The sequence below is a fragment of the Pomacea canaliculata genome, linkage group LG8 (genome assembly GCF_003073045.1).
Source record: "Pomacea canaliculata isolate SZHN2017 linkage group LG8, ASM307304v1, whole genome shotgun sequence".
NCBI classification, from domain to species: domain Eukaryota; kingdom Metazoa; phylum Mollusca; class Gastropoda; order Architaenioglossa; family Ampullariidae; genus Pomacea; species Pomacea canaliculata.
In genome coordinates this window covers 20,399,496-20,418,731 of record NC_037597.1, presented here as the reverse complement: position 1 = coordinate 20,418,731, position 19,236 = coordinate 20,399,496, and the positions used below count along the sequence as shown (strand labels likewise).

Below are 19,236 nucleotides of genomic sequence, written 5' to 3'. Positions count from 1 at the left end.
TTAGGTATTTGTCGCACACGTCGCCGTCTGATTGCCGCTGCAGCTTATCAGCATCTGCATCTCAACGGTTCCGTCGGCTGCTGTCAGTCACCTGCACAGCACCTTGTCGGCAGAGTGGGAGGGACGGGCCATGCGGAACTGCTTTTAGCACCCGTCGTGTTATATGTCTGGGAACCCTGGCCCATATAGTCAAGAATGCAACCATCTGAGAAACCTGTGTTTATTTTGATGTGTCCACTGCAGCGGTCATGCATTACTGACTGCCAATCACAGCCTCTCTCTCTTACTTATTACCTATTATCTACGTGGGCGATGAATACATTTGGCTTTCCTCACTTTGGTGTAAATCTCCACGACTGCCTCCACCCGTTTCTTGTCGTCGAGTATCGAGCGACCACCTGGAGTTCATTTTAAGATCATGGGACTACAAGTGAACTTCACAGCATCTTTCGCTGCCCATCCTTCAACGTCTTCGCGACACAATGACTCCATGCGTACTTCCGTGAAGAATGGATGAACTGCAGCCTCCTCCCGCCGACGACTGCAGTTGAAAAGGTCGCCATGGGGCACGGCAAACAGCAGGGGAGGTGGGGGGAGTGGGGCAGTAAGTTGTCGCCGACCCTTGACTGCGGAAGTTGTTAAATCCTCCAGACTGCGACAGAGCGCCATCGCTGGCAGGACGGCTTGATGGTTGCTGAAGATTTGGGGGTCCTTGGAATAGCGGACGACTCTGATGTAGAGACAATTTTTAGCCCTTCCCCGTTTGTTCTTGTTTTTGTTTTGTTTGGTTGGGGTTTTTGTTTGTTTGTTTGTTTTTTTTTTTTTGGAAACGCAGGCATATTTATGGGGCGACCGGTCGATGGGAAGTCGGGGGCCGGGACGTTGAGAGCGAGGCCACAGAGCTGGTAGTGACCTCCTCGCCCGTAATCGAGGTCGGGTATCGGTGTTACTGTTCCCATGACAAAAGCCAGCAGGTGCGTGTGCACAAAGCGTATCTCGTGCTTGCAGTAGGACTGCACGAGCCTGTCCACTGTAGGCGGCATGACAGTCTCGCTTGAGTGCACTCCCCACACACACCTTTATTTTTCTTTTCTTTTTTTTTTTGTAATGAGGGTGGTTGACGGTCATGTTTAAGTAAGTCGATCCCTTCTATCAGGACTTTTTATGGGTGGGTTCTTTTGTCAGCGAAAGGGAAGAGCAGCCATGATCTGGCATTGTCTTACGGCTGCCTTCTGATGTAATATTAGGTTTTGTACTGTTCCCCTCAATGACCGATTAAAGAGTGCGGGGTGGGTATAGGCCGGAAGTCATAGGTGCAGTTCATTCGAAATACTTTTTTTTTTTTAAGATGCATGTAAAGACGGGTGGGAGAATATGTACGTCCTGGGTGGCAAAAGCACCATCGTGGTATTTAAGACCGACCCTGTAGGTTGGGTGGCCGGTACGACAGGTCTGCTGTAGGAAGCACTACCCGGGTGCAGCCTGCCATGCTTGGAGGTTCGATTGTGTGTGTGATTGCGCGCTTGTGCATTCACGTGAATTAAAGGGTGTTTCTCGCATGTCAGCGTGGACTGATGATAGGCCCAATAATGTGTACATCATGGGACACATTGTGAGTCTGGTGCTGCGTCTTTTCTGGTGTGGGCTGCTCTCCGAGCTCGACATGATTGTTGCTGCAGTGGGAGGTGCATACATGCTTCACTCTAACACACTTTGCATTTTATGCAAATCTTAGTTGATCTTTGTGTGGGGGAGGGTTGGTCTCTGACCTGCATAGAGGCTGATAATTGATTTTTTTTTTTAATTTAAAGAAATCGTATTCTTACTACGTGCACTTGCACCAAGACAAACGGTTAATTGATGATCGGTTGGTTTATTTGATACCGATGGTGTTTCCTCATAGTGATTTCGCGCACAAAAGGTGGGCGGGTGGATGGTGAAAATTAGAGAATCTGGAGAAAACCCATACCTGTGATCAGAGCTTTAGATGAGATCAGATTAATGCTGACCTTTGTTTAAATTCCGGTATTACTGTTCTACCTGATTATCCCCAATGCGTGAATAAGCAAAGCATTTTCTTCGTGTGAGAGAGAAATGTTTTAAGTTTCTAGAAAATGCACTTGTTGTTATGCTGGGATTCGTAATCGTCAGTGAGCGTTCTGTAAATAACAGGTCGTAAATAAGTGGTTGGTTCCCTCCTAACGCCTCCTGGCAGTTTGAACTCACGCCAAAAGGACAGGTGCGACACGTTTGCTGTTTTACACACGGACACACGTTTATGCCAGCATGCACGCAGTCTTTGTGCAAACATGTGATCAGACTGACGGCCATGCTGCAGGACTTCAGTAGTCAATCATCGCTCTTGTCGTCCACCCGCAAAAACGCCGAGCATTTACAGGGAGGATCCGACCTGGGACACGCGCTTCAGCATGCTAGTGCATGTGCTGCAGTATCCGAGTGCAGTCGCAACCTGTTCTGTCCATGGGGTTTTTTCGTTTGTTTGTTTGTTTTGTTTTGTTTTTTGTTTGTTGGGTTTTTTTGTTTGTTTGGGGGTTTTTTTTTTGTTTGTTTGTTTGGTTGGTTGGTTTTGTTTGTTTTTTGTTTGTTTTTTGTTTTTTTTTTTAATATTCCAAATATTAGACCAAGCGCTACGTCTTTTTTTTTTTCAAGAGAAAAATAGTCCCGACTTCTCAAATCCCAAGGGGAGTTTGTGGGAAAAAAAAACGGAGTTGAGTCTGTGTGTGCGCGCGCACGTACGCGTGTTACGTATCTTTACATGGAATCAAAAAGCTGATGGGCAGAGGTTAGGGTTAGTTTGTAGTCAGGGTTTAGGATGAGTGCGGTCGGAGTTGGGGTAGGGGTAGAAGTGTAACAGAAGTAAATTCTTGATGAGGTTTAAAAAGAAAATTTTTTGTGGAGCAGAAACTTGATATTCGACAGGAAGTGGATTGAGAACATAGAATGTCAGGTAAAGCCAGGATCTGTCTTTGGTTGTCATGATTCCTTACCGGTACGCGCGCGTGGGTGGCCCTTGTGTGTAGGTGTGTGTGTTGAGGTGAGCGGGTTTGGCGGAGCTTAGTAAAGAGGCAGAACTGAAGCGAGAGACATGGTGAGGGGAAGACAATGTCTTTGTAGCAGAGAATAACTGATGCTGGAAGCCGTCTGCTGAAGGTGCGGTAGACAATGGTTAGAGGTCAAGGGACAAGTTATCAAACTGCCAGATAACTGGTGGATGCTGGGCCCTCACGAGTGATCGTCTGGGTTGAGGTAAACCGCAGAAGGTGAGATGAAAGGAGGAAGAGAGTAGGGGAAGAGTTTTTCTATTTGGCCACAGAAAAAGCGTTTACTTTGATCACTTCATAATCTGGTGGTCCATGGTCTGGTATCACTGGGTTAGTGCGGCTGACACGGATAGATCACCATGTTTTCTTGAAAAAAAAAATCAGATCTGTTTTTCTCTCTTCTTTTTTGTCTCTCACTTTCCTTTTCTTTCTCTCTCAATGAAAAGAAAAGGTGGGTGAATGAGTGTTTACGAAGGTTCCTGAGAGAGTGCTACACAAACAGGTGTGCATATGGCTGAACACAAACAGTTCATTCGTGAACAGGAAAACAAATGAATGGCACCGGCTGGAAAAGCCGTGGTGTTTCTGCCAGGAGTGCGTGGGTGGAGAGAGTGAAGGAGTTGCTGTAGGTTTGGTGAGTGAGGCAGGTAAAATATGTCCGACCAGATTTGGTTGGAAAATAGAGTCATGTTCCAGAGTGAGGGAAGGAAATGGTCTGATGCTCGGAGCCTTGTTACCGATGCTGGTGCCTGTGACATTGCTACAGTCGCTGAAACGGCAACCTTTTTATTTCTTTCTCTCCCCCTCCATCGGAAGATCCGTCCGATTGGATTTTTTGTTGTATTTAAATGATCATGTCGTGGTCGTATTTATGTAGGTACGCAAATACGTTTCCGTTGTTGTCAACGGCGCATCCAAGGGACGCTGTGTTGTTGTTGGTGAAAGGTAGTGAAGTTTGTCTCTCGAGCTTTAAAAGTTGTCAGAATTTAGGACCTAGTGTCTTGTACTGTATTAAGTTCAACCCAGCCTTCAGAAGAAAAGGAGAACAAACTATATTTGCACACTAGTAGACCTTTAAGATTGAATCTTTTCGAGCGTGTCCTACACACTGGCAGCAGCAGACGATGGAGACCGGCTTCAACACCTTCACCGACAGACTAACAAAGGCTGCAGACCGTTGTTTCCGTGCGACTGGCGGCTCCATTGTCGGGGCTGGATGTCTGGCGTGAATATATTACGATAAAATAATTGGTAAGGTAGAAAGAGGGGCCGTGGAGAGAGAGAGAGTTTAAAAAAAATTGCGGCGATATTGTTAATGATAACGGTACATGAGCTACAGGAGAGCTTCAAAGGCCTCAACCGCCGATCAATGACATTGATCAACTTTATTAATCCCAATGGGCAATTATACTCGGAAAGTGTGCTCAGGTACAAAAAGCAAGACAAGAGCTAGTTACAAAGTAAAGATGAGGACAAGATAAATATAAGATGCATCATAGAAAACTTTTTTTAAAATGCAATCTTACATCTAGACAATTCTTAAGGTGCACTTACATCAAAGGAAAGCTAAATCGTGACATTCATACACTTAAAACGTTTTATGCTTGATATGGATTTTGTTACCAGAGAGATTATTTATTTGTTTTGCAGAGACCAGCGACCATCCTATGGAGGTGTGCAAAGAACTGTAGAGGATGTTTCCACACGGATCCTAAACTGGGATATTCTCGTCAAGAACATTCGAGCTTACTACCTTGTGAGTGATCTTACAAACACCCCCTATCACCCCTTCCCAGTGTCCCCCCCTTTCTCTGTAGAATATTTTGCCGTCATTTATAAACTGCCATGCTACCCCTATTTTTCACTGCTTCAGGCGTGTTCGTTTGTTTGTTTGATCCCAGTAAACATTTATAATTGTACGTTTGTGTACACATAAATATCTTAATAATTCAAGGCGGCGTGGCTCAGTGAAAGAGCTCACAGCTAATCCCCAGTGTGAGTGAATTGTGACTGTGATTACACGTATTGTGAACCGTTATGCGAGCGCTCACCAAAGTCCCGCAGAAGACAATGAAACGGTTTTACCTGGCGCTGAGATTTTTTTTTTTTAGTTCCCTACCTGTCTCGTCAGGTGCGACAATGAGCCGTCGTCAGGCGGGTAGAGGTCAGGGAGAGGTGCGTTTTCGTTGCCTCTACTTACGGCCCATGAGTAATAGTAGGTACCCGGGTGACCGACTGACTTTCAGGCGAAGAACTTCCTTTGTAGGGGGATGGTAAGGGGACAGTTGAGGGGGAACTGTGTGTGTGTGAGCTCGCTCGGGTGATTATATATGTTTCTGTGTGTTGTATGTCCACACACACACACAAATACAATTCCCTCCATTCAGGCAGGGGGTGGGTGGGAAGTTTGCCCACTAAACATCATTGCAAGGCGTAGAACTCTTGACTGTTTGTGCTGCTCATAAAACCTCTTGCACTTCTTGAAGCTGAATGACAGGCTGGCGGTAAAGTGTGTCGCAAACGCAGTAGGTGTGTTTACAAGTGTGGCGAGCCTCCACACGGCAAGCCTGGACATGCGAGGAGCACAACATTGTACAGGGGCTGGGCTTCATAGAAATATTGACCTTTATCACGACTGGGATAGGGGGCAGCCACTGTCAGAAAATTGACTTTGCCGGCTGAAAGGAGATGAACGTTTTAATTAGCCTGCTTCGTGGAGGATGATTAGTGAGTGAAACACACGCACGCGCACACACACGCACATTTTCTCATTCACTCACACACGCACATCTTCTCACCCACACACACACACACAGAGGAGAACGCGGTTGACAAAAGCCGTTCTTACTCGGATAAACATGGATGAGTGTTTGACCACTGGACTGGTGGCAGACGATTTTTTCCAGTTAACTACTAAAACGAGGCAGGTGTGTACAAAGCTTCCGGTTTCGTCACATTCTTTGTTTAGGCTCGCCGAGACTAACAGTGGAGAACTTCGCAAGAGGCTAAGCGTTGGTCTTGGCAGACAGACAGCAGTCCACCTATACACGTCCATGGCTTGATCAAGGCTGAGATAATTTTGTACAGGAGGGCTATAGAAAAACTTTCTCGAATATTCCTATGTATTTAGATATTTAAGATTTGTCTAAAGCGGAAGCGATGCGTTCTGATTTTGGTAGGAGGATAAAACACTGGCTCGATGGAAACGAATGTTTTCAGTGTAGTTTGCAAGGTCGTAGCCTGTTGAACAGACTGCCGGGCCCTGTTTCGTTGATGGCAATATTTTAAAAAAAATTACTCAAGCCCAGAACAGTGGTCGAGATCCAGACAGCGCTTCTGGTGTGATCCTTAAAGGGACTGAGTGTCCAGCAAGGGTAAGGTCTGGCGGTGCGGCGTTCCCAGACCTCTCCGAGTCGCAGGCAGCTGCTGCACGGTGCCTGCACCCAGAAGATTCCTTGCAAAGGTCGAAGCTGTTACTGTCGAGCTAACTACAGGACTGGTGTTTGCCGGGCTAAACGCCTGGGCTTAGGCTCATCTTACAGAGTTCAAAGTGCACACCCGATCTTAATCACCAGACAAATGAGGCGTTTGGTCGCCTGCTTGTTACAGTCACTTGTAGTCAGACGCAGGGACATTCTGCTCACCCGAAGAAGGTTCTGGGCGCCTTCTACTTTGCTCTCTTTCCGGCTTTGTTAGACATGGGGGTCGGGGAGATCACTTTAAGCGTAAAGTAACAGATTTCCGATGACTAAGCTTCGGCACGTACCGCTGCTTTTGTTCATGCTTTGATAAGACGGCGGGTGGTGAGCAGGGAGCCGCGGCACTGACTGCACACCGGGGCAGGAACAAAGAGTCCTCGGCCTTAAACGTCAACGAATGCTCCGACCGAATTCCTCAGGACTTACCCACTTTGCGGAAACGGAACGGGTACAAACCCTGATACCTGCAACTTGCCAGTCTCCTTGTCATCGGGGTGTGTGTGCGGCGGTCTTACAATTTCACCATCATGAACTTGGACTTTATATATCAGCTTCTCTCGTGCACCCTTTCACACTTACACACGCTCTCTCTCTCTCTCACACACACAATCATGTCAGAATTCGCGCTTTCTAAACAAGCTCTCGGCAGAAGTGTGTAAATTCACCACCACCAGCAACCAGAGCAGCCCACTAGAGCACTCGACTAAAAATCACGCCGTTCATTCAACCTCTGCAGCCGATGCCGACATGTTCTGAAGTATTGATCTTTGATTTCCTCCTCCTCCCCCATATCCTCCTCCCACGAAACACGCACGCACACACACTTCCCCTGGTCTCCATCCCATTCCCCTCCTCCCCCTAACTCCCCCGCGCAGAAGGTTGGAGCTGAAGACGGCTGCAGTCGCTGGCACTCCATGGCGGTGGTCAATGGCGGCTGAACTTTGCCGGCGTCCTCAGCTCGCTGCAGTCTTTTATCGCCGCCGCCATTTTGTCATTTTCGTGTCTTTTCGGTTGGGTGGCGTTAATGATGGAGAGAGTGTGAGGTGACGGCGTGCAAACAAATAAAAGTCCGTGTGGCGAAAGGGAGAGAAGAGAAGTCGTGTGAGGTGGGAGTGACGAGTAGTCAGGGATGCGAACTGGGAAAAGTTACTAAGCAACAACAGTCGCGACGTTTTGTCCGTCGTAGAATTTTCGTCGGAGACAGAATTGGTTTCTGCTAGTTCTGCCAGTTCATGTGCACTCCTAAGTTTCATACTCAGTGTCTACAACCTTTCCTCGGCGATTTGAAAGGATGAGAACACTATTGCTATTGATATTCTGTCACTCTCTCTTTCAAAAGCGAATTACTATGGAAGAACATGGAAGAATTGTTAAATTACTGCACTGCTGGCAGACGATTTTTTCCAGTTAGCTACTAAAACGAGGCAGTTGTGTACAAAGCTTCCGGTTTAGTCACATTCATTGTTTAGGCTCGCTGCAAGAGGCTAAGCGTTGGTCTTGGCAGACAGACAGCAGTCCACCTACACACATCCATGAGAAGAATAGTCTACAAATTTTTATAGAGATGGTGTGTAAGGGATAGTCGTAAACACGACGTGCTGTTTCTATGGAGCTGTATCTTTCCATTTATTTACTGTTTTAAGTTGCGAAACGAAGAGTTTTTGGCACAGGGGGACAGTTTACTGGGTGGGGAGAGAGACTGAGAAAGATTTCCATTCTTTAAAAAAAAGTGTCTACAGCAACTTCCTGTCTGGGATTAGATGGTCGCAACCCCGTAGATCCGTTGCCAGTGTAGTTGACGGAGGAGACCCAGTGCCGAGCTCCCACCAAAGGCCCTCTGTTAATCCCAGCCTCGGCAGGCGTGAAGCGCAAAAACCACCACAAGGGGGATCGGAGGAAGAAAAAAAAAATGGAAGAAAAAAAAAGAGAGAAAACTTAAGATATACGCAAAGGGGAAAGTTGGCGTCGTTTCTAAGGATCAACGGAAGTGTACTGAAGGTTGTGTGTGCGGCGGAGGTGGTGTTGGCGCACATCGGGCCAGTGACCATCCCTCCCTCAGACCTTCTTCCTCCCCTCGGTCGCGCAGACCGCAATGCTTGCGCAGAGGCCGACAACTAACATGTGGGGACGAAGTGTATGGACATTCTTAGTGCCAGCAGTTTGTTAAGGATTACACGGCAGCAGGGTTGAGATGCTCCCATTTCCCGCAGCTGCCCAGTCCATCCTTCCCCCGATAGATGATTATGGGGCTGTTCCTTTGTTTTGCAAACAATACTGGGGCTGATAGGGGAAAAGTGCAAGTTTGGTTGGTGGTTGTCTGGTTGGACACACGGGCGTTGGACTGTGTACCACTCATCGTGTGTGTGTATGTGTGTGTTGGTGGCGTAGGGTGGGGCTGCGGTAATGATTGGGTATATATACAGTCTGGAAGACTTTTTAAAAAAAAAAAGAATGCAGCAAATTTATTTTGGGATGGAATGCCCTTTTCGTCCACTGTTGTCGCACCAAATAAAGGCAGCCGTCCCTAGCTGTCTCCATCCCCCTCTCCACTACCTCCTTCCTTTCCGGAGTCAGTCTTCATGCAAATTCAGATAGGTTAGCATCTGTTGACCTGCTGTCTCCATGTTTGGCGACAATTTTCGGGTCTCGTGGGTCGCGAGCTCAGGAATGCGTGAAAGCTTAGGTGAAGGAGGGGGTGAATGAATGAGTGCACGTTGAAGAGAGAGAGATATCCCGTTTACCCTTCTCCTTTCCCTCTCCTCAACAAGGTGTTCGCTGTCGTACCCAAGTGTTGTCCTCTGTTGCCCAGCTCTGACATGGCTAGAGAGCTGACGGTGCTGTCGTGTTGCCAGGATGCCGCCATAACAAACCTGCCATCGCGCATCTCAGTTTCTCACGCATGCGCGCATACGAACACTTTGTCGGTTACGTTTCAGACGATTTTAGACAATCATAAACCAATACAAAGACTTGTTAAAGATCTAGCAGAGTGCAAGTTTTTTCTGATGACTTGATAACTTTCGGTGCAAGATGTTCTTTACCAAGTTTGAGTGAGTCCTCCCCTTACGTTCCCAAGGTACACGCCTACAAATCAACAAGCACAGAATGAGGTCCAGCACGTGACGTGACGTTTGCCCTCAGACAGGTGTAAAATATGGCCTCAGCTCTTCCGTCGGGTGTACCGCTGACAGCGTAAATCCATTCTGCTCATTGTTGTTTCTGTCATTCCCCTTGGTTACCCTTGGAGTCCAGCTCTCGAGATAAAACTAACAGGCATTGGCAGGTCATCCGCAGGTCCGTACAGCTTAGTGTCGAGGGGCATCGGCAACGACTAGACAAGATCTGGGGCACCAAGGAGGACCTGGAGACAACAACCGTCTTCATCACCAAAGAAAAGATGTCTGACAGGCATGGTCCCGGAAACGCCAAAGAAAGTAAAAAAGAAGGAAGAAATCGGAGGAAAGAATTAGCTCCAACTGGTCTCCCCGAGATCGACCACTGGCGCCACCCTCACACACACACACGCCGGTGATACTGTAGATAACGTGATAATCAGCAAGTTGCTATTGATCCTGATGTAACAGGCTGCTGCTGCAGCTTCCACTTCTTCTTCACGGTCACCGGATGTCCGGTAAGGCGCAGGCTCCCTGCGGCTGTTATCTGGTGTGACGTACCACCCCCAGGCTGCACGGTCGCAGCGCGGCTTTTGTTTTCTACCCAAGTTGTTGCAGATCCCGGGGCACGTGCAGTGCCCGGACCTGACCTCTGCAGCCTGCATGAAACTGTCATGAAAAACATCCACGGCCACAGTCTTTGAGAGAGAAAGAGAAACACGAAAGTTGTGGTTGGTTGTCTTTGACCACGTGTCAGCAAACGAAGCCTTATCACGACAGTTTTTATTTTTAATTTTGTTTTGTTTTTACCGTTGTTACCTTCGTGACGTATTGTGACGTGAGAGTGAACAGGAAACGACGCCGTTCATTCCTCGTTCACATCTGTCCGGGAAACAGTGACGCGGGATTGGAATGGAGGACGACGGACACAGATGTTACGTCACCTTCTCCCTCACCGCAGATATCCACACTTGTCGCCTGTATTTTTTTTTTTTTGATGACACTTACCTGTCACGAGCTGCAGGTCACTTTGCTGTCAAGATGCACCGAGTGAGATGATGACGTCACGGGCCTGATCTTCACAACATATTTCTAAAACTGAAAACTGTTCTATGCTATATATATATACCATTTCGACGCGTTGCAGCCGTCTGTAAAATCTGAACTGAGGTGTAGATCAAAATCCAAACCTCGTCACCTCTGGCTCCACGATGTTTAGTTCGTAGACACCACCACCGCCAGGAGATGGCGGACTGCACTCTGTGGGCGCTGTCATCCTTCACAAGTCACGGAGTTGCTGACTACACATCTTTTTTTTCTAACCACTCCTCCCCCCAGGACATCCCTCGCCACTCACTGATGCTGTAAATCGAGGGCGAGACATTGGACTTTCAAGAAGCCCTTGTCAAGTATGTGCGCGCGCTGTATGTTATGTTTGTCTATGTTGTGTGCTGGATTCAGCCGACGCAAAAGCACAGATGAAAAAAAAAATGGGAGCCTTTATATCTTGGTTCATAAATCGTACGATTGACGTTTGCTGCGCCGCTCACCCTGTCCGTCGTCCTTCCATTGGGCAAGTCGTGCGTGGTCATGCCTTCAGCAACATCGATGATTTGTCGCGATTAAAATTTTAAAAAAAACCTCTCTCTCACAAAGCAAAACTCACTGCCCACCCACCCACCCACAACTCCCCACCCCCACCTCAATGCATATTTCCAACCTAGGTTGGTGTTTGATCTGTTGTAGTTGTGTTGGCCAGGAAGGAAATGAGTGGTGGTGGTGGTAAGGTTGGCGGTGTGGTTTGGTGACGGTGGTGGTGCCCCCAGGGTAATAGGTCGGCAGGAAGAAGCAGTGCACCGTCGGTGACGTCTTCACCGATGACGTCATCGCTGCCCTGGGGTCTGCAGCTCGGCAGCGCTGAATGGCGGCCGGCGTCACGTTATGTAGCTTCCTGCCTTACTAACCACTCCTTACTGGCATTGCGCATGCGCGGGCCGGCAATTTGGCAAACTATTTTAGAAGTTACTCATAAATCCCGATTTTTTTTTAATTTTTTTTGGAAGAAGGAGGTTTGTCGTTCCTCCTTTAGAGGACAAGGAAGGCCTCCTCTGCCATGTGCAGTGACTGTAAAAAGTCGTCGGAAAGTTTAACTTCTACAGTTTTACTGACCCGCCGCGGGCTGGTTATCTCGACATAAAGCTGAGGTTGGGACACCCGGCCAGCGAACAGAGGCAAGTCTCGAACCAGGCACCCAACTCATTCACGCATTCTTCCCGCCGTGATACAACGTCCCTCGCGCACGCGCACACAGGCTGGGGGGGGAGCATGGTGACATCACATTATAGTTGGCTGAGATTCTGTTTGAACGCTTGCAGGCTGGCAGCTCATTAGCACAGCGTTTAAAGTCGAACGTCACCTGGACTTTCTGACACAAACAGACCCGTGTTGCCGGTTGCGGGATGGTGGAGAGAAAGGAGGAGGGGTAAAGGTTACGCTTGCCCTGTGCACAGTCGGAGGGCACAGCACGCACGGCACACCTGTTAAGTGTTATCTGATGCAGGTGCTAACTCGCCGCCTGCGCTCTCCTGTGTGTCGCTCACACGGAGGTTACGTTTGCTGAACGTTTGACCCGCGTGACGTGGGCGGGCTCTCCACGGTGACTGCGGGGCCCCCGGATGTATCGCCAGCATCACCGCTGACGATAGAAGTGACGTCAGCAACACGACGAACGTTCGTGTCGAAAGGTCGAAAATATATTGTCGGTTAAGCTTTGATACCCCGGCAGGTAACAAAATATTTTGATGAGTCACTAGCTGATACAGGATTTGTGACTTATGTGTGACGTCGTGACCTACAATTATTCTGTTCTCTCTCGCTCTCTCTCTCAAAACAAAAAAACTGTTTTCTCGGTTGATAGTACTCTTTGGGGTTGACATAGGGCATCCAGGTTGGTTACCAATCAATTAACAAACCAACCAGCAACCATAATCGGATAACGACAGTTTTAATTAAAAGCTGTTCAACGGCGAGCTGATCTGGTCTGAATTTTCCCAGACCTGTCACACAATCTGCCTTTTATAGGTGCGCGACAGTATGCTCTGCTCCTGCTACGTAGTGAGGGTTCAAAACCCGTCGGTGCTGCGGAAAATTTGTTTTTTTTCTACATAAGAAAAAAAACTGGGATCTTTGTTGACCGCTGATCCTTCTGAAGCAGGGAAGGATGGTCCATTCAAGAACTGACTGGAAAGCACCACAGATGGTTCAATGGAAGGTAATTAAAGTCGAGCGAATCTTTGTGCAATCGACTCCATCAGTCATCAGTGCGACTCATTCGTCACGCCTGGCAGCCCGAGGGTCGTGGACGACGGGCAGCAGGGGCCGGGAATTGAGGTGTGACCGGTCCAGCTCATCTCTAGCTTGCGTCACGCCCGAGCCTGTCTTCATCAGTCTTCATCGTTTGGTCGTCACCGGTCGGTAACGATGGCGGCGGCCCTCCACGGCTCACGTGCGTCCAGGCGTCGTCTGGGACGTGCCACGCCCCTATCTTCCCACCCCGGTGGTACTGAAGGCGGCCAAGCTGATCGTTTGCCATTTCGTCTCTGTCATCGTCATGTCAGAGACTCTTGCTGGTCACGCGCACACACTCGGAAGTACGATCTGAGGATGTGTGTGTCCTTTCCAATTAAAGCATTGGCCGAAACCTGTTCAGTCAAGACGAGTACCTGGTTGGGGGCAGCTTTGAGCCCCTTATTTAACGGAAAGGATTGTTTTTTTTTTCCAACTAAAGTTGTGCGTGAAGGCGCTGTGAAAGCATGGAGTTTGAATGATGAGGTTGTTAAATCTGTGCAGCACATATTGTCAAAAGCACTGCTATTATGTTTTGTTATTTGTTAACAGGAAGTTCTACAGCAGATCGTCATCTGGCGACTACCGAACATCCAGGCCATTTGCAGGGAGCCAGAGAAAGGTCAGCGATAGTAAAGATTTCATTTGGCAGAGCTGGGTGGTGTCTTTCTTTCATTCATTTATTAATTTTTCCCCGGGTACTCTGGTTTCCTCTCCCCTCCCTCTCCCCCATAGTGCAAAATCGCTGCAAGGTGGAAGCACTTTCCTACTAAATAAACCAACCAAGTCTAGTCTTAATGCTTGTGATCCTAAAATAACCCTTCATCTCGTTTTGAAAACTTGTAGTCAGCACGAATCCCGGGTAGGTAGAGAGAGGACTAACGTGTCGTCTGCTTGTCGTCCCGCAGACACCAGCTTCAAGGAGGTTCGCAAGACGCTGCTGCTGATCCTGGGCTGCGCCGTGCAGTGCGAGCAGAAGGAGGACGTCATCGAGAACATCAAACGGCTGGACATCCGAGTGCAGGAGGCCATGGTGGAGCACATCAAACAGGTGGGTTAACCGAGGCTCTGGGTGGGTGACTGGACATTTGCGTGCAGGAGGCCTGTTGGGTCTGCACGCAGTCGCTTGGACGTTATCCCGACGATGACACGACAGTTTGTACTCGTCTGGTTCTCTCCTCCACCCTGTCGCTCACTCCCTCACATCATTCATTCTACCTCTCTGCCTTCTTCCCCATCTTTGCATGTTAGGGTGTTTGTCCCATTCAGCCCTCACCCGACTCCATCAGTCGTCTCTTCTTTTTCTTTCCTTTTTTTTCCCCAGTTGTCTCTCTCTCTCGCAGATGGCTGAGCTCATCGGTCGATGAGGGGAGCGAACGTCGTAGTGGTCGCGGCCTCGCGCCTGAGTGAGTAACAGGGGCAGCGCGTAACGCGAGCCCCTGACGTTCGGCAACGCCTGTTGTTTGTTGTCTTGTTTATTTTTCTCTGGCGCCGGCTTGGCACATAATAGACATGGTGATAAATAACGAGAAACCTGCGTGAGTAGGACTTGAATAGTAGAATACAACGACCTGCGTGTAGAGTACGACTTGATCAGTGGAGGTAGAATATAAACACTGCTTGCGCCAGCGCCCACCTGACAAATACTGGTTTCCAGGTGCGAGATGAGCGCTGGAGTATTTGATGATAAGGCAGGTTAAAGACAAGACTTCTGCACAGTTCGTGTATCCTCCAAGTGTCGATAGTTATCCCCAAGGGTAAGACTGTGGACACTTATCCTCTGACACATCACCTGCAAGACTTACCTCAGCTCGAATTTAATCGACGTTTGGAACAGATGTACCTGTGGCCTCGAACCATCGCTGGGATTTGTTATATAATATTATCTGGTCATATTTACTGGGATTTGTTGATAATATCATGTGATCGTATTTACCCGTTCCCCACCCCCGTGACGACTTCAGTGCAATTCTCTCCTTGTTACAAAACTTGTAATAGAAGATTTTTCCATGAAGTCAAAGAATTGTTCTTTCCCACAGATGTAGCTTGTAATGATAGTCATTGTTGCCGTGGAGACTTCTGAGAATTATCATTCGTTCCCTGACAGATCACTGACGACAGCGATGCTGTTATCGCCATCGAGCCTTCGGACAACTTGGAGGCCCACGCTGACAAGATGCTGCGCCACATCACTAGACTCATACGAGAGCGGGACGAACATGCCGAGGTGAGTTGGCAAGTCTGTCTGCAAGCTTGTATGCAGGTAGAACACGACATCGCACGCATGCAGATATTTATAAAGAACACACACACACGCGCACACGCGCACGAGCGAGCGAAAGCATTTTGAGTTTAGGAGGAAGTGTACTGTCGGGTGTGTGTGATTTTTTTTATCTTTGTGCTGTGCAGTTCCTGCAGGACATGACGCAGGAACGAGACTTCTACCTGTCGCAGGTGGAGGGGTGTCCAGCACCGGCTGCAGCCGCGTTGACTCCTGACAAACATCACCTGGCAGTGGAGCTGGCCGAGTGTAAGGCCAAGCTGAGGCACACCCGCCAGGAGCTGTGAGTAGCTTCCATCTTTGGTCGCCAAGCGTGTTCTCCTTGTCTGCGACCTGGGTGAAGGAGGGGGAAGTCATGTCTCAGAGACCTGTCTTGGGATAAGAAGGAACAGTAGTATTGTATCCTGGGGACAGTGATTGACAATGGTGTTATGTCCTGGGGTCAGTTAGTGACGGTAGTATGTGCTTTCTTGCAGAGTGCTAGAGAACAGTAAACAAAAACTTTTGGTCTGTCTCTAACAGAGAGGACCGTCAAGAGCTGCTGTCAGACCTGAGGGACGAACTGGATTACACCAAAACAGATCTCGCCAAAATGAAACAGGAGGTGGGTGGCTTTCCTTACTGGTCTTCTTGATGCTGAGAACTATTCCCTACCCCCATCTCTCTCTCTGTTGTCTGTTCTGCTCTTCTTGGCATTAGGCTGATCGGAAGTTGCGCAGTCCGCACACTTATTTTCGCGCCGTTCAACCGTGACGTTAGAACGAACGGTCAGCACAGCGTGGCAGTCGGTATTCCATGTGAGCTTGATGTGTGTTACAAAAGTCAAAGAGCGTGAATGAAGGGTCGGTCAGTCGTTCCCCTTGTCACATCCCCTAGGTCTCAGTTGCCTTAGCTGGGTGATGATGCAAAGTAAGTCAGATAAAAGGCTAAATATCAGTTTAGCTGACTGTTAAGTGTCGGCGTAGGGTGGCTGTGCCCTCGGTCTAATTACCTGCCGCCGCCAAGATTAAGAGGAAGCAGGAAATGTCGGACCGTTTCCTTGTGCTTCCCCTCCCGCTCAGGTAACCTGCTGACACCCACAACAGGGCCCTGGGTTTTTTTTTTTTTTGTTTTTTTATTTTTGTCTCCACTAACCTGCCAACTTCCATGACAAGTGGTTGACGGGGAGGCGACCTCCATTTGTTACAGTCACCTGTTAGAGGGGGAAAGTGGCCGAGTTGTGGGGGAAGGTGTGGGTGACGCCGCCGTGCTGGAGTCGGAGTCTCATTTCATGGGGAGACATGGGCGGTGTGTGTGTCGGGGGAGGGAGTGTGGGGAGAGGATGGGGACGAGGCTTGGTTTGTGTCCGTCGGTCCGCGTCCAGCGGCGATTTGTCGCAGTGTTGGTGATGTCAGTGACGTCATCGGGATGTTGATGGTGCTGTCATTGTTTTGGTGACATCGTCACTGTGTTGCTGATGCTGTCGTGGTTTGATGACAGCTTGAAGAATTGAGTACATTTAATAAACATATTTACAAGTATTATATACTCCAAAATATATATACTCTATATACAAATATATACTAAAAATTGTTTCTCATTCAAGACTACTGATACAGGGCTACATGCTGCTAAATGTTGAGAGGACGTGCTTTTAATGGAGAATGTTGCGGGCTAGGCAGGTCTGAATGCGTGCGTGCATACGAATATACGTGGGCTTCCGTTTGTTTGTTTATTTGTTTGTTTTTAAGAATGCTATTCGCCCTCGCTGTATAAGAAGTCCTGTTGGTACCGAATCAGAAGGAATTCCCGGTTAAATTTTCTGCCTCGGAGCTGAGGTGTGACGTGAGGGAGGAGAGAAAGGCGACTAGCTCGGGTGGTTTACCGACTTGCAACAACGGGGTGGAATGTCGGAGCATAAATATTTCACGATGCAGTGTTGACCCGATTGCGCAGGTGGTGAATAGAACGCGTGCGTTTAAAAAGAAGGTGAGGCTTCTCCCCACACCCACCCCTTGACAAACGTACAGGGTGGATAACGAGTGCTTTTTTTGGGAGGGGGGATTACATAAAGGTACAATTTTTTAAAAAGGCAGTGAAGGCTACAGCAGTTAGGACGACATTCCTGTGGCTTGTCGTACGTCGTACATTATTGTCGGCGTTACATCGCGACGTGCCGCTGTGGTTAGGTTACCGTCGTCTGCCTCCGTGTCCTGCAGTCTGGCCACGCGCGTGCCGTGTCGCAGGGAGAGGTGGCCGGGTGGGGAGGGAGAAGGGAGGGACAATTAATCCACAAGGAAATGGAGACCAGAGCGCTTTTTCATGTTCCTCCCTTACACAGCTCGGCGAGCGGAATGCGGCGTGTGGGTAGCGTTAGGAGTTTGTGAATTTGTGGAGACACCAGAACAGGTTGAGAGCCACCGGACTCAGCATCGTGGTAGAGGGACTGTGAAAGATGTGTATCTATATACCTGGCTGCCGACGTGTCAGATGTGGCCTCCTTCGTACCTCCACAACAAACCTCTGCTTTGTCTCCTGACCCCTCCACAAACTCTGCCTTGTTCTCCCAACGATAGTGCCGCGACAGCTCTCACCACTGTGATGTCTACCTGGACGATGAATGTGCTGCGGGGGAGCGAGCGAGCGAAGCTAGAGAAGAGCGACATAACAAGCTGTGATTACGTTAGCCAGGTGTGAAGGGTTGGCGGCCCCGTTCTCGCTGTTGGGGGGAGGATAGCTTCCGAACCCCCTTTGCTTTGCAGGGTCCAGGATTTGTTTGTTTTTTCCTCTCCCATGTGTGTGTAAATCGCACCTGTTGGTCGTAAACATGGATGTCGCTCGTGCATTGCAGAACGCTGACCTGGTGCAAGAGGCGCGGACAACGCGGTCCTTGAGAGATGAGCTGGACATTTTGAAAGAAAAGGTGAGAGAGCAGGTGTAGCAAATTTGCTGAACGTGATGTGGGCCAGCCCGAGAGGTTGTCTTGGGGAGGGAGGGGAATTCAAACAGTTTCATGGCATGTCGAGCCAAGGATACTTGTCGCTCGCTGTCTCTGCATGCATTTAATACCGAGAATAAAATTCTTTATGTCAGCATCGTAATCTTGAAAATAATAGACGAAAGTAAGCCTCAGGGCAGTACAATAGTATTCAAGCAGCACTCAGATTCAGAATGAAAGAATTCTGCACAAGTAATCCCCGAAGTATCTTTGTGTGAATTTTTTTTTTTTATTATGGTTATTATAGTTTATCATAATATGTTATCATTTTGCAATTTACTTGTTTATTTATTTTGTTTTGCTTTGCTGGCATACACCACCATGATGATAATCATCAAATAAACAGATATAGAATCAAAATAATAAATGATAATGAGTGTTTCGACATCAATAAAGGAGCAAGTAAGAGGACAGACAAAAAGCATATCAGAAGAACTTTCATGTTTATCAGCAGAAATGTACACAGAATAAAGACACACCATTTTAAATCTAACTGTAACCACAAAAAACCAAAACTAGTTCTAACACCCTGTATTTGAAAAATCATTCCTTGAATAAAACAGCACAAAGACAGTCCTGCAAACAGATTTCTCAAAGATATCTTTTTAAAAATTCTGAAATGCAAAATTTAGTTACTGTCAGTATTACTCGTGTCGTCATTCAGAAGTAAATGCTACAGGAAAAACTGGTGCCCAGTCTGTTTGTACAGTACTACAATACAGGAGAAGACATGTATTTGTATGCCGTGCGTGTATTTCTTAGGCCAGCAAAGTGGATACCTTTGAGAAGGAGATACTCAAGTATAAAGAGCGGCTCAATGAACTTGAATTTTACAAGGCCAGGACAGAGGTGGGTACCCTGTTTTGTTTGGGTTTTTTTTTATCTTTAGTATTTATATCCAATTTCATTCTTTGTTGGGTTAGATGAATTTCTTCCCATCTGACTGTAGATCCATCACTCCAAAAACCTGATGTAATCA

At 48.0% G+C, this 19,236-nt stretch overlaps 1 protein-coding gene across 1 annotated transcript in view; it reads left to right on the top strand.

Annotated features, from left to right (window-relative positions):
* Window positions 1-19,236, top strand: part of LOC112570084 (girdin-like) — a 40,469-nt gene that overhangs the window by 6,469 nt on the left and 14,764 nt on the right. Inside the window, 8 exon segments of the mRNA XM_025248303.1 lie at window positions 4,713-4,818; window positions 13,552-13,621; window positions 13,908-14,050; window positions 15,107-15,226; window positions 15,409-15,563; window positions 15,803-15,884; window positions 18,111-18,182; window positions 19,020-19,106. Of these exon segments, the coding sequence (XP_025104088.1) occupies window positions 4,713-4,818; window positions 13,552-13,621; window positions 13,908-14,050; window positions 15,107-15,226; window positions 15,409-15,563; window positions 15,803-15,884; window positions 18,111-18,182; window positions 19,020-19,106 (835 nt within the window).